This window comes from Hippocampus bargibanti, linkage group LG09, assembly GCF_051943395.1.
Source record: "Hippocampus bargibanti isolate YZ-2025 linkage group LG09, ASM5194339v1, whole genome shotgun sequence".
Classification (NCBI taxonomy): Eukaryota; Metazoa; Chordata; class Actinopteri; order Syngnathiformes; family Syngnathidae; genus Hippocampus; species Hippocampus bargibanti.
In genome coordinates this window covers 4,963,224-4,977,271 of record NC_142742.1, presented here as the reverse complement: position 1 = coordinate 4,977,271, position 14,048 = coordinate 4,963,224, and the positions used below count along the sequence as shown (strand labels likewise).

Genomic DNA, 14,048 nt, shown 5'->3' with positions numbered 1-14,048 from the left:
ACAAATTCACCTTACGAACGAATCTCGTTCGTAAGGTGGGGAGCGTCTGTATCTCTATTTTTTTTGCAACACTGTCAATAACCTCTTGCTGAGTCAGGAAATCGGGTTGTATCCATCATGAGTGATACGACCGACTGACTCAGGAGTTTCCAAAATTCAAAGAGACGTTTCAATGAAACCTGGCGGATGTTCTTTTACAGGCTTTGCGATTGTGAAGGGAACGAGAAGCGCTCGAAGCTTTCATTGACCGAATAAAGAAGGCCGGCCGGGTTGGTGGAAGAGCAAAGGAGGAAGCCCTAAGCACTCCCTCCTTACTGACAACCTCTTTTATTTGTGCTACCTTTTCTGTTTTAGCCTCGCCCTCCAGCTCATAACCACACACACTCCCTCTCGCGACTGCCAAGCACAGGCTTTATTTCTTTGCTCATTTCTTCCTTCCTTTCTTCCTCAACGGATCCATACCACACTAACAAACAGGAAAGAGGGGTTGTAATTTCCCCCTGAGTTAGGACACCTCATGACAAATGATAATGGGTAATCAATAAAGCAAGGGGGAAATATGAGGCGGGAAACTTTATGAAGCCAGGAGACGTATGACTCCGCAGACAACACCGTTTTCCCTTAACAAAGTCACTACTCGAGTATGCCTAATAATCTGAAAGAAAATCAAAGGAGCTGCAACCATATCAGCAATATTGGCAACTTATTCCACTTTAATGGCATTTGGATTGATTTCTACCCCCTCCCTTCCCCTGGTTCTAATGGTCCTTTTATAGATTTGACGCTGCTTCTGCAACACAGTCATGTGTATTAAACCTCCCTGAAGGCTAACGGTCGCCATTAAAGCCCTTGTCTCACTAGTGCTCATAATTGGAGGTTTGACCACCACCACAATTTGGTCTCACATAACGCACACAAATACACACTTCTGAAGTAGACTATGATCTTCTTTAAGTCCCACAAGATTGTTTCATAAAGTGGAATTTCCATTTTTAACCCCACTACAGCAAACACACACAAACCAGATTTTAAAAAGTTCACGTTTTAATGACTTTAAAAACTCATTCTGCCGAATTCATTCAGGAATTGACAAGTGTGACGTTGAGAGCCATTCCCGAAATTGTTCGGGTTTTTTTTTTTTTTTCGTGCAGGGGTGCCAATAAAGCGCTGGTCAGACCTCTGGAAATGTATTTTCCCTTCAGCGAGGGCGCAGCATTTCCCTTTTGTGCATGTTAGTGCTTTGTGACAGCTTCAGCTGTTGTTAAAGAGCGATCTCGATGAATAGGTATTTATTGTAATTTATTTTGTACATCCGCACCCATTTCAAGCTCAGATAACTCCAGACCCATATAACTTGGGAATTAACTTTTTTTTCTGATGAAAAAAGAGAGTCTAAGGTTTCTTACGCTGCATTGAATGTTTATGTCGTCCTAAAACTCAAAATTCTGTGGGTCCTGCAATTTAAGTGAAAATGACAAAAGCCCTGACACTAGAGTGGAGACATTTTTGCACATCGTCTGGCAATGAATGAGTCAATGTCTGTGACAAACCTTTGTCAAAATGCCCTGAGGACCATGCACACTTCACTGGAATTAGACTGAAATTGTTCCTCTCAGGGTGAGGTGGCTGACTTGACTCATCTTCAAGACTGTAGACAGAGTCGGTTTGTATTGACGTCAAAAACTGTTGCCACCAACATCATGTTTGAAAGTAAAACAGTTGATCCTTCAGTATTTATTTGCATTATTTGTATTCCTGTCTTTATAATTGATCATCATCCAAGCAATCACATAGATTGTGTGTGTTTGCTGTAGTAGAGTTAAAAATAGCGATAAAGAGGATGACCTTGCGCGCTGACATTGTGGAATTCCAGCCAAGCATCTACGTGATGAAAATCGAAGACTGAGCAGCTAATAAATCACAATGCTTTTAAAATGAATTTGCCCTAATGCTCATTCATCACACGCCGTAATACCTTCGCAAGCCCTGCCTGGCTCAGTTTCGACGGTGTGCACAAATACAGCAGTAAATAACAACAGGGCGCCTGCCGTCCCTCGCATCACTGCAGCTTCCGACATCAGGATACATTAAAAGACGCCCCCGCCCTTGCACTACATCGCTCCTCCATGACACTCTGAGCTCATTTTTCGAGAGCATGTGCATGCAGGCGCACACACACAGCGACATACATAAAATTGAGGAATATAAAAAGCACAATCTGAAGAGCACCAGACACAGAGAACAAAGCCCTGCAGCGCAGCTTTGCCCCCTTGTAAACATTCACCAAATTTACAGTAATTGTCCCGCGTTGGTATAAATTGTGACTAAGGCGCCGTATCACACCGTCAGCATCTGAACACGTCAAGAACAGAGGAGGAGGGAAAAACAACAAATACGACGCTCCGCCTCCGTTGGGATTTGTTAAACAAATCACGAGGCTGCATCGGAACATCAAACTCAAAAAGCCGACGAGCTAACAACAAAATAACATTGATTTATTGCGACTCACGTGTGTGTCATTTCTTTCAATTCCTCCGCCCGGGTGAAAAAAGCCATTATGGGCAAATGCTGAGGAACCTCATTAGATAGCAACATTTGTTGAGGGAGGATCGTAATAAACAATAATGGATGACAATTGTTATTGCCGCTGACACTGATGAGCTCCTCGGCAAGTTTGTTTATTAATTAAAAAAACACTTTATCCACAAAGTGTGTGTGGTGAGGAGAGATCAGGGTGAGGGGGGGTGAGCACTTAGCCATTTCCTCAACATGCCCACCACCCCTGACGCTACACCGTCCTCCCCACACACAACTTGAGGCATTGAGCTGTGGCGCAGGGTGGAGAGGTTGTGCACAGGGGGTTACTCGTTCATCAAACTTCATGGAGCACGGGAGCGACAGGGCCTTGCTAATGTGCGGCACACTAAAGCTGATTTTCCATGATGAATCTCGGGAGCATATAAATTGGCTAATATCTAAAAACATTTACAGATACTCCAGGAATTGACTGCTTCCGCGACATGATGGATGAGCCTGCCCCACGCTGGACGACAGATCCGCAAATCTCCACGGCTGCCTCTACCCCCCCCCCCCCGCCATCATTTGATTTTCCAATTTACTCCTTTTTAAATACTTCCTCAAATAGAAGATGGGGGGTAGGCGGGCGCTTGCGAGAGGAATTAATCTACACACACTACGAACACTGCAAGAATCAAAACAAGGGCACGGAAAATCCTACTGGACCCTGCGCACCCTGCCCACCACCTTTTCTAGCGACTCCCCTAAGGCAGACATTTAAACAGTTACTTCCCCCGTCGCCATTAACTCTCTGATCTATAGTAACCAATGGCAGTGCAGCAATGAGTATGTTGCGTTCAGGAACATTCGGAGCAACGAGTAGCATTCCATATTGTATTTTTAACGATTATATCTTGAAATTTCTTGGAGCAATATTTTGAGACGTTTCATAACTTCATCAAAAAAGATGTTCACAAAAAAGGTACTGCAGTCATTTTTGTTAGTTTTCAATGATTATCGAATCAATCCTGTGTTCTTCCATCACGGTTTTGTTTGGGGTCGCCACAAAAATGGACAAAATCCGACTTCAACGGACAGTTAGGACGGCAGAAAAAAAATCCTTGGCACCGCCCTACACACTCTCAAGGACTTGCACAAGAATCCAAAACATGCATACCCACCACCTTTTCCAGCGACTCCCCTTAGGTAGGCACTACTACCAAGCGTACCAAATCCAGCAGAAATGTAAGAGCTTCTTCCCCGGTCGCCATTAACTCTATAAACAGTAACCCAAATATAACTGCAGAGTGTCTCTTTGCATTTTTTTTATGATGATGTTCCACCGGAGACAAATTCCTGATATGTTCTACATACAGTGATACCTCTTCTTACGAACGCTTTAGCTCACGAACGTTTCACCTTTATAACATTAAATTTGCGAGAATATAATCTTGGCATATGAACTTGTTTTCGGGAAACACACGGAGAGCCACCGTTGCTGCCGGACTACTTTTCCACACACACCTTTCTCTGAGTGGCATACGTGGGTTGTTATCAAGGATACATTTGGTATTATGGGACTGAAAAAGACCCCACCAAAGGCTAGTATTAAGCCAAAGAGGACAGAAAACACAATTATGGTCGACCCGAGGAAGGAGATCATCGAAAAACACGAACGAGGTGTGCGTTTGTGTGACTTAGCGTCCCACTAGCAGTATGCTAAGTCGACCACTGCTACATATGGCTAAGGGTGTTTCTGTGTTGTCTAAGCAACAGTCTCAGCCAGTAGAAGAGGTTGGAAAACTTCTGTTGATTTGGATTAACGAAAAGCAGCAGTGTGTGAGGAGGGTATTATCGCCAAGAAAGCACAACAACTTCACTCGGATATCATCAAGAGGCAACTACATCAACGACCATCACAAAGGTAAATAAAACAAATTTATTATACAGTGCAGTTTATTTCTTTAATTTAAATTATTTTGTGTAGTTTTAAGGCTTATATAGTCGAAAATTATGTTTTAATGCGGACCTGGAAATGGATTAGTCTCATTTTTAATGGTTTCCTATGGGAAATTAATGTTTGGAAGACACACTTTTCGCCTCACACACACTTTCTGGGAACCAATTAAGTTCATATACTGAGGTATCACTGTTCTTGGCCAATAAAGATGATTCTGATTCTGGTCCGACACACACAGTGACCTTGAGAGTTTTGAAAGGCGCTTATAAATTATATGTATTACAAAAAAGATCTTTTTAGACTTCCCATGGTTATATGAGGTGTAGGAGGAGCCGGTTCCCTGAAGAGGTTACTGGGGCAGAACTGATCTGCTTCCACCTGATTCTCCCTGAAAGCGCTGAGATGAGACTCTTACTCGACATTCCAGTGTGTCTGCATGTGTGTAAAAGAATTGCAGCGGTAGGATCTGGCAGCGGCGAGGCTACATAGGTCAGGCCATTAGACTGTGGCAGAGGCTGGCTGGAGCTCCTCTCATGAAAGGGAGTAATTAGTATACTTGTCAAGCCCAACTCGCCTTCGCCGCACTTGCAGAAGAATGGATCATTGTTGCATCCGCGTGCATTTCCCCTTTTGTTGCTCCTCTCATTATTTCTGCATACGCAAACAATTCAGGTAAGCGAGAGCTTTAACAATGACAGCGGACTCGAAAGTTTGACTGGATGCAACGCAACGTGACATCCAGTTATCCACACAAAAAAAAAAAAAAAATACCCGAGCCATTATGAATAGATCAAAAGGAGCCTGGAAACATTCTCGCAGTGTTAACATCAAACGCGGGACATTTATAACCTGACGTACGGGGGCTTCTGTAAAGGAATGCTACTATAAATCATGCGGGTTGCTCGAGTCACAGTTACAAAACACGCAGGGAGCAATCTAATCTGGAGCCGGGCCTTGGGAAAATGGAAAAGGTCAAATAGCTAGCAAAATTGCCTCCTCGAGAAAGAGGGAGACGGCGAGAGAGAAAGAAAGAGAAAGAGAAAAAGAGAGGGAGAGAGAGAAAAAGTATGTCTAAATCTAGAGCGCCTGTCAAAGAGAGGAGCCTAAAGAGGGCTGACGAGATTGAAGCATAGCAAAGATGGTCGGGAGGCGGGTGCTGGAGGAGCGCATTTGCTATATGTGGCTGCTCATGACAACCAATATTCCACAGTGGAGATTTTAATGAATGCAATGACCATATTTTCTCATATTGTGGACTACCAGGTGCCTTGAGAGACTGTTTTGCACAAAACATCAAAATTCTAGTCCAGTTCAGACTAATATATTTTTTAAAATCAAAAATAAAAAGACATAGAGGCATTTCCAGAGGTCTGACCAGTGCTTTATCGGCACCTCACACAAGAAAAACCAAAACCCGAACAAATTCGGGAATGGCGCACCATGTAAAACTTTTCAATTGCCGAATATATTCGGGAATAGCAGCGAATGAGTTAAGAGGAAACAAAAATGCCAACACAAACTTGAACAAGTAGCAGGGGAGTACCCAAACGCCACACAGGAAACTCAGAGAACTTTGAGGTAGACTTTATGGAAAATTACATTACATGGAAGTGGATTGTTTCAGTATTAGTAATGAATGTCTACCACTTCCATAATACTTCTGCTTCGAAGGCGCGCGACCTTCAAATGGTGGACAAAATCTGCATTTAAGTTCCCATGTGACCTTTCCCTTCCAACTGGGACAAATCAGCATTGACGAGACAAAGATCATTATGATTGTTGATATCACATTCAATACATACTAAACTGCTTTGAGCCCATTGATTCATTTCGAAAGCCACCAGATACTATTTCGTTCTGCTTCGCAGATGCTCTTGCCGATGTTTTTTGCTGAAAGCACCTACTGAGAAGGGGGGCGGGATGTGTGTGTGATTGCTCGTCATGGTGAGTAGCAAAACAAAACAAGGAAGGCACAAGACACAATTTGAAAGTCTGTATCGATCCAGCACGGTTGATTGTACAGACGTATATTCCCAGCACCCAAAGGCCCCATCCTTATATCTCTTGAATACAAAGGAGAATTAAAGAAAGAGGGGAAAAAAATAAAAGAAAAAGTGAGCCACTCCCCCCAGTCAGGGTTAATGTCCCTTATATAGAAGTCTATTGATCGTCACAGGACGTTTTGGAGTCCGAAAGGAACTCGCGTGCAAGGAGGAGCATGACAAATGCGCCTGCCACGAGCACTAAAGCAGCCCGTGAGCTAATTGCCAGAAAAGACAATTCCCTACAGGAGGCATTGTTTCATGATGCTAACGCATGACTTGAATGTAATACACCAGTGGAAGGTGGCTTTCAGCAGGGACGCAAGTGGCCCAATAGGGTCTTTAACGCGACTGCGATCAAGTCATAATTGCACAGAAAACCATAAGAGGCTGCTAGCATTGCAGATAGATTTGATGAACACAACTTGTTCAAAAACAAGAGATATAATTAGCCATTTAACTTACTCCAAAACACTACAGTATATTTTAGGCCAGTTCACACTTTTTCTTTTGCCTCCGAGATTAGCGAACAGTGTCGTTATAGCTAGCTAGCAGCACAATCCTATTTGTTACGATGGTAGTGCCAAATAAATAACTTCAACACTATGTAGCTTAAACGATCAGAAAACTAACAAAAAAAGGCTAATTTAAGATGCTTATCACTTTTTCTTATGCCTCCGAGATTAGTGAACAGTGTCATTAAAGCTAGCTAGCAGCACAATCCTATATGCGACAATGGTAGTGCCACATAAATAACTTCAAGACTATGTAGCTCACAACGAACCAAAAATTGCTAATTTAAGACGCTTACAGTATACCTGATTGTTTTGAAATAAAAAAAAGTGATTGCTAATAATGTGTGTGTGGTATTCTATATTAAGGATATACAGTAAAGTCTCGTTATATCGATATTCAAGGGAGTCCGAAAAAATATCAATATAACCGGGACTATTGATATATCCGACCCTGTTTGCATGTAATTTTCTCCGTGCGTGCATAGAAATAGTATCGATATAACCGGGACTATCGATATATCCGATATCGATATAACGAGACTTTACTGTAATACAATATACTCGAAATTGTACCATGAATTTCACGTTTTGTGTTTCTTATTATATTATCCTTTTGACAATGATGTGCTCACAAGTGTTACTGTTTTCAGTGATATCAAACATGCAGTGAAACAACAAATTCTGTTTTCACTGTATAGCAAGGCAGGGAAGCGGTCTAATAACATCCGAGATTGCCTGCATCTGCCGGATGAATGACCAGCTACAGAAACCGCGGCGACTTGTATTTTGACAAGCAGTGGATAACGGCGCTGTAGGTCCAAAGCAATCACACTTTGACGTTGACAAATCGCCTGGTGGTGGTGAATTTGAAAATAACGCACATCCCCTTCCATCTCTGTAGTGATTAAATAGCGAGCACATATTTTCTGGTCAACAAGCAGGCTTCTGCATAAGGGCTGTTGATGGTGATGTTTTTTTTGCATTTAAAAGTGATTTTTTTTTCTCTCTAGTGAAGTAAAAATCCAGTCTAGATGTTTTTTTCTGGTTCCATATTCCTGTTTAATACTGCCTTTGAATATGAATTAAGCAGAAAATGTCACCAGTTTTTAGCCTTCTCACTGGGCGGCCATTTTGTCACTTTCTGTCGCATGAACGTGGTAACAGTAACCTGGTATCGGAGTTTCAACATTAACTGAGATGGATAAAAACAGGTGGATGTTCTCCTTAAGTCATATTCCACAAACACAATATAAATCAGTGTTGTATTAGTGGTGCGACAAAGAACAGAAAATGTTGGCCTTGACTTCCCTAGGTACACTGTTAGTAGACACCTGCTTAGTCCAATTAAAAATATTTGAGATATCCATAAATAAAATGTTCCCAATCCACAGGTAGAAATTCCGCTATCTGCAACGCCATTTTAATAATCATGTCGACAGAGTATGTTGAAATTCAGAATCAAATAGTAGGATAAACTTATCCATTAATCATTTGTAGATTGCCCAATTTCCCTCGCTGGTAATTCAGGTCTGTCTTGTGAAATGCTGTCACAAATGAAATGAATGAAAATTTCGACTACTCAAAAAGTAATGACAACATACAAAGCAATGATACATACTATGTTTGCGTTTTATATCCAACGCGCTTACCATAAATTACTAACACTTGCCTGACTGTCCCTTAACATTTCTGACTGAACGTCTGGACAATATCTTGGATATTTTTACAAAAAAAAAAAAAAAACGCTAAGGGTTGAAAGCATCTGGAATTTACTTCCCCTGCAGCTCATCCATCAGCATGACCTCTGCACTGTTATGCTTTCTGTTTTGTCACGTTTTGCCAATGCAATTTCCTTAGCGGAGCCCGGCAAGGATGCAGAGAGGATGCAGGAATAAAGAGGAGGAGAAGCTATGTTAGATGGATGTACCCGGGAATGAAGGTGGAATGACTTCAATGTTATAAATAACGCTGATGAGGTGAGCTCGCATTGATCCAAAGTGCAGTTGAGGGGCGGCGGCCCTCCCACCACTCAATTGTCAAACCTACTCGAGGTAGTTCGTTGCGCATTTGGATGGAGCAGAGAGGAAAATACAACAAAGGCTGGAACAGGAGGCGGATTCCGGAGACAAACCATTCCAATTAAGACTGATGGAGACAATGATTGAGTGGGTGAATGGAAACTCACGCATTTCGCCTTCCAGGTCCTGAAGGAACCTGTCCAGGATGATGCGAGCCATCAGCGCAGGAGACAAATCCACCTGGAAAACGAGAGAATTAGCCTTATTAAAAAATAAGTAAAATTAATGATCTAGGGTACGAATACACAATTTAATGAATTTACATACAGTGATACCTCAGCTTACAAACGCTTTCGCTCACGAATTTTTCGCCTCACAAACATTAAATTCGTGAGCATATAGTCTTGGCTGACAAACTAGTTTTCGGCGGATGAACCAAACCACACAGCGCCACGGTGGCTGGCGGACTAGTTTTTGTCACACTCTTTCTTTGAGTGCAGACGTGGTTTGTTATTAAATGGAGTATTTTTTGCTCTTATGGGACCAAAAAAGACCCCACCACAGGATAGTGTTAAGCCGAAGAAGACACAAAAGAAAATTATGGTCGAGGAGAAGAAGAAGATCATCAAAAAACACGAATGAGGTGTGCGTTTGTGTGACTGAGTGTCCCAGTACCCGTACGTTAAGTCGACCATTGCTACGTTTGGCTAAGGGTGTTTCTGTGTTGTCTAAGCAACGGTCTCGGGCAATAGAAGAGGTTGAAAAACTTCTGTTGGTTTGGATTACGAAAGGGGGACAGTGTGAGTGAGGGTATGATCGCAGAGAAAGCACGGCAACTTCACTCTGATATCATCAAGAGGCAACTACATCAACGACCATCACAGAGGTAAATAAAACATTATTATACAGTACAGTTTATTTCTTTAATTATAATACAATAGCACATTTATTATACATAAAATAAGGTATATTTTGTGTAGTTTTAATGCTTATTGAGTAGTAAATTATGTTTTAGGGGGACCCGGGAATGCATTATTCTGATTTTTAATGGTTTCCGATGGGAAATTAATGTTTGGAAGACAAATTTTTCGCCTTACACACACTTTCTGGGAACCAAATAAGTTCGTGAGCTGAGGTATCACTGTAATTCGTTTTTTTTTTTTTTTTTTTTTGACGGGAAAGGGGACCAAATTGAGTTCATTAATAGAGAAAAAAAATCTTTTTAGCAAATCATAAATGTGATGCAAATCTATCCTATTCTTGCAATTAAACCTTTATTAACTCGACAAACACGGATAACTTGATTGGATCTTTGTGGATTAGATTGACCTGGATGTCAAATTTGGCATTCGGGCTGGCCGATAATTCAAGATGAATATGTATCACGAGTGACGTGAGATCAATAGCAATAGGATAGGGCTTTGATAAAATGTTTGAGGAAAAAAATATGTCCCAGAATCTTGCAGAGATTATATGTGCTACCAAATAAATACATAAATAAATAAATACTACAAACGCTGCCAGAGATGCAGTCTCACCAGATTTGGTAGGTCACACGTTTTGTTTTTGTTTATGTGCCAGGCCAAAATGTGCCACTCGAGTGGTTGACAATTTAATTACAGGCTGGTTTTCACTGATGCTTCATTTTTTCGGTCTTGTTGTTTGACCCATGCGCAAGTCTTCAAAAGTTTTGAAGAAAACTTCTTATGTATTTTGTGCACCAATAAGCTAGCAGACAGATATTCAAAAGCACTTCACAGAAGTAGTATCATGAGCTGGATGCAATGCGTCCACAATGGTTTTTAGTAAAAATTAGCCATCAAGTGCTAGACACAATGACGGACACTAAAATTGTTTTGGAAACCATTTAATTCAATTAACTCAAGCAACATCAACTACAAGAAGACACATTAAGGCGTTTTTTTGCTTCAGAGCAAATTAAGCCTTTTTTTGAGGACTGTGGCAGAAGTAAAAAAAAAAAGAATATTTTAATCTTGTTTTCATAATAGGGAACTAAAAAGCCTTTTAGCTCATTGTATTGACTCTTCGCAAGGGTTTCTCCTTTTAACGTCAGTTGCATTTGTCAGTGTCTCACTACTATTACTTCAAGAAGCCAACATAAAAAAAGGCCACTCTCAATAAAGAGCATAGCGATTAGATTTTCCGGCTACATTTTGCTTCTCTTTGTATCAGTCAAGCCTTATTTCTCTGCTTATTGGCCTGCTTTCCATTTGCACCATTGGTTAGTAAGAGGATGACAAATTCCCAGTAAAGCAGCAGCATCAGCATCCCCGGAGAAGGCGTATTGGGAAAAAAATGGTAAATTTACCTTAAGTCCCCCAGTCTGAGTAAGCACTACCCAATTAGTTCAGGTAGTCGTGTCTCCCTAATTTTCATATTAATCATCAGTTTGTTCATGTTTTCAATTCGGAGTACATGCAGTATAACACTTAGTCATTTTTGTTCTGTGGTAAATATGTTTTGCTCATTATATTCCAAGGTTAATTCTTTCCCAGGGCTAATGAGTGTGGAACTTTTCAAACACAATACCATTCCGTGACCCTCGGTTGACCTATAATTCTCCTATTTCAAAAACACAATTTCCGAGAGAGATTAATTACATTTGCCATAATGAGTTCCAGGGTTCAAACTGTGCCCTCTCACAACCGTGATTAACTGAAAGGGAAATGCCTTTCTTAACATGTTAACATTATTATGTAACGTATAAGCAGGAAGTTGACCACTTTAAATGAGTTGAAAAACACAAAATACCCTTTATCATTTTATTTTAATGTTAAAGATCAATGGGGAGTATTGGTAATCAAAGTCAGGCACAAGTATACGTCCAAATCCAACAGAAATGTAATCTAAAACATCAACATGCCTGTGGCAGCTAGCATAAGAAGCTAATGTAGCAGTCTTACATCCTTACTGGAAGCTCCCGCACAAAAGTTGGACTAAAGTGAAATGAAATGTGCAAAATACATCTAAAAAAATCATCAAAAGTAAGCCGAAATGAGGTCTAGTGAGGTGTGCTGCTATCTAGCACTCATAAAATGTCAACTGTGCGCCTGTCCCATCGCGAATATTTTCCTACAACAAGCTTGAAGACGTTCGTGACTTAACATTACGGCACATTGGCATCTATTCTAAAGCCTTTATGTTTAACTGACCTTTCCATAAAAAGTCTATATTGGGCATAAAATGGCAATATTCACGGGAGACATCTAGGGGCGAAAAGGGTCCGGTAGCGGTTTTCATCATTGTTAATCATTTCTCGCCATTGGAGATATATTGTCTCATAAAGGGATGAAACTACATCAATTAGTGGTCTGAGAGAGCATGAGTGCTTGGTTTAAATGTTAAGTAGCATATTAAAATGACAGTTAAATGGTTCATAGACAGTTATCTCTGAGCCAGAATCAGTCCTTTAAAAAGAGGAAGAAAAAACCTTGTGTCAATTAAATGGAGAATGAATAATGACAGTTAGCTTTGAGGCACTACTGATGCATGTGAGTTCCTCTGATTTTAGATTAAGAAACACTTCAGCGCCATTGACTGGTCTAAGGACCCAATAAAAATTCTAATGTGGATTTAAATGGGAAAAAGAAGGCTGGAGTGATGTGGGAGCAATGTGCGGAAATGACAAATAAATAAAAGGAAGTGACATCTGGGTTCACAAACTCTGAAATGAATAAATAGTGGATTTTTTTTTATCCTTTGGGTGGACTAATTGGAAGCACAAAATGAAAACAAAAAACCTTGATGAAGTGCACGTATTAAGTCTTGTAAGTACATTCCATATTTCTTCAAATCCTCAGAATAGTTTCAAATTTGTCACCAGCTGCATGACATACTTAAATAATAAACTAAAGAATTATTACCATCTACATCAAAAACATTCTCATAAATGGAAAAAAACATGTAAGAACAGTAATTATCTCAGTTCAAAGACGTGAGTTGCCCCGCTGAGCTCATTTGGATCATGTTCCAAACTAAAACAGCTGCACTGAATCATGTAAACAAATTTTCCTATTATTTTACAACCCCGTAAAGTAAATGTAGCTGTTATTTTCAATATACCTTTTATAGGTTTGAAGATAATTACTGAAACCTAATGTGATGGTGTCACGGCTTTAGAGTGCCTTGTTGTTAACCATGAGGTAGCTGTTTTTTTTGGTTTGAAAATCCAACATGTCCGTCAACTTGTGGATTGTGGATTTTTTTTTTTTCACAATAGAGCTCCTCCAAAGAACAGTAAGGACAACCAATATATTCCAACCAACGGGGGTTTTAAACAATATAGTTTCGGAGCCTGAAGTTATATGTAGTCATAAGAAAACCGCGAAACAGGGTCACACAAATGTTCCAAGTTGTTAAAGAAGTGTTTAATGGACAGTTGACATGGCCGTGGTTTTCAATACCCGTCGGCAGACACGCCTACGGCATCTAAGAGCGGCCATTTTGAAGCCTCACTATGTATGCACCAAGATTTTTTTCTTATTAAATCATTCACATTTGGCAGGAATCTTAACAACACTGCTCTGTGGTGTTTCAAATTTACGAGACATTTATTTTCACTTTACAGGGACTTTAAAGTGAGCTGGTGTCTTGCTGTGTTTTCTAAAAAAAACGTTCCCATTCGTGTTCTTTGTGGCTATATAGTATATTTATTCAGACATGTGGTCACTGCGCATTGATGTGTGTATCCATGTTTGTTTTGGAAACAAGTTGTAACTTATTTATTCCAGCAAATTTGCTTGGAGTCATGCAAATTCTCCGCACGAGTTCAGAAACACCCCCTTGGTCGCTGTTATTGGAATGCGGTATGTTTGGTTTTTTTTTTTTACATATGTAATTGTTTAGGTTTTGTAAATACCCATGACTTAACCTAACGCACAACCAGCGACATCATGTCAAATCAAACAAGCAATGAAGCGATAGAAGGAGGAATTAACGGCTGACCCTTCGCTCCTCACCTGTCTGCAGTTTGCAC

At 40.5% G+C, this 14,048-nt stretch overlaps 1 protein-coding gene across 2 annotated transcripts in view; it reads right to left on the bottom strand.

Annotated features, from left to right (window-relative positions):
- cdin1 (CDAN1 interacting nuclease 1) overlaps positions 1-14,048 on the bottom strand; it is a 78,918-nt gene that overhangs the window by 42,464 nt on the left and 22,406 nt on the right. For both annotated transcript variants that reach the window (XM_089005164.1, XM_089005163.1), the window contains one exon: positions 9,220-9,292. In XM_089005164.1, the coding sequence (XP_088861290.1) occupies positions 9,220-9,292 (73 nt within the window). The remainder of the gene's footprint in view (positions 1-9,219; positions 9,293-14,048) is intronic.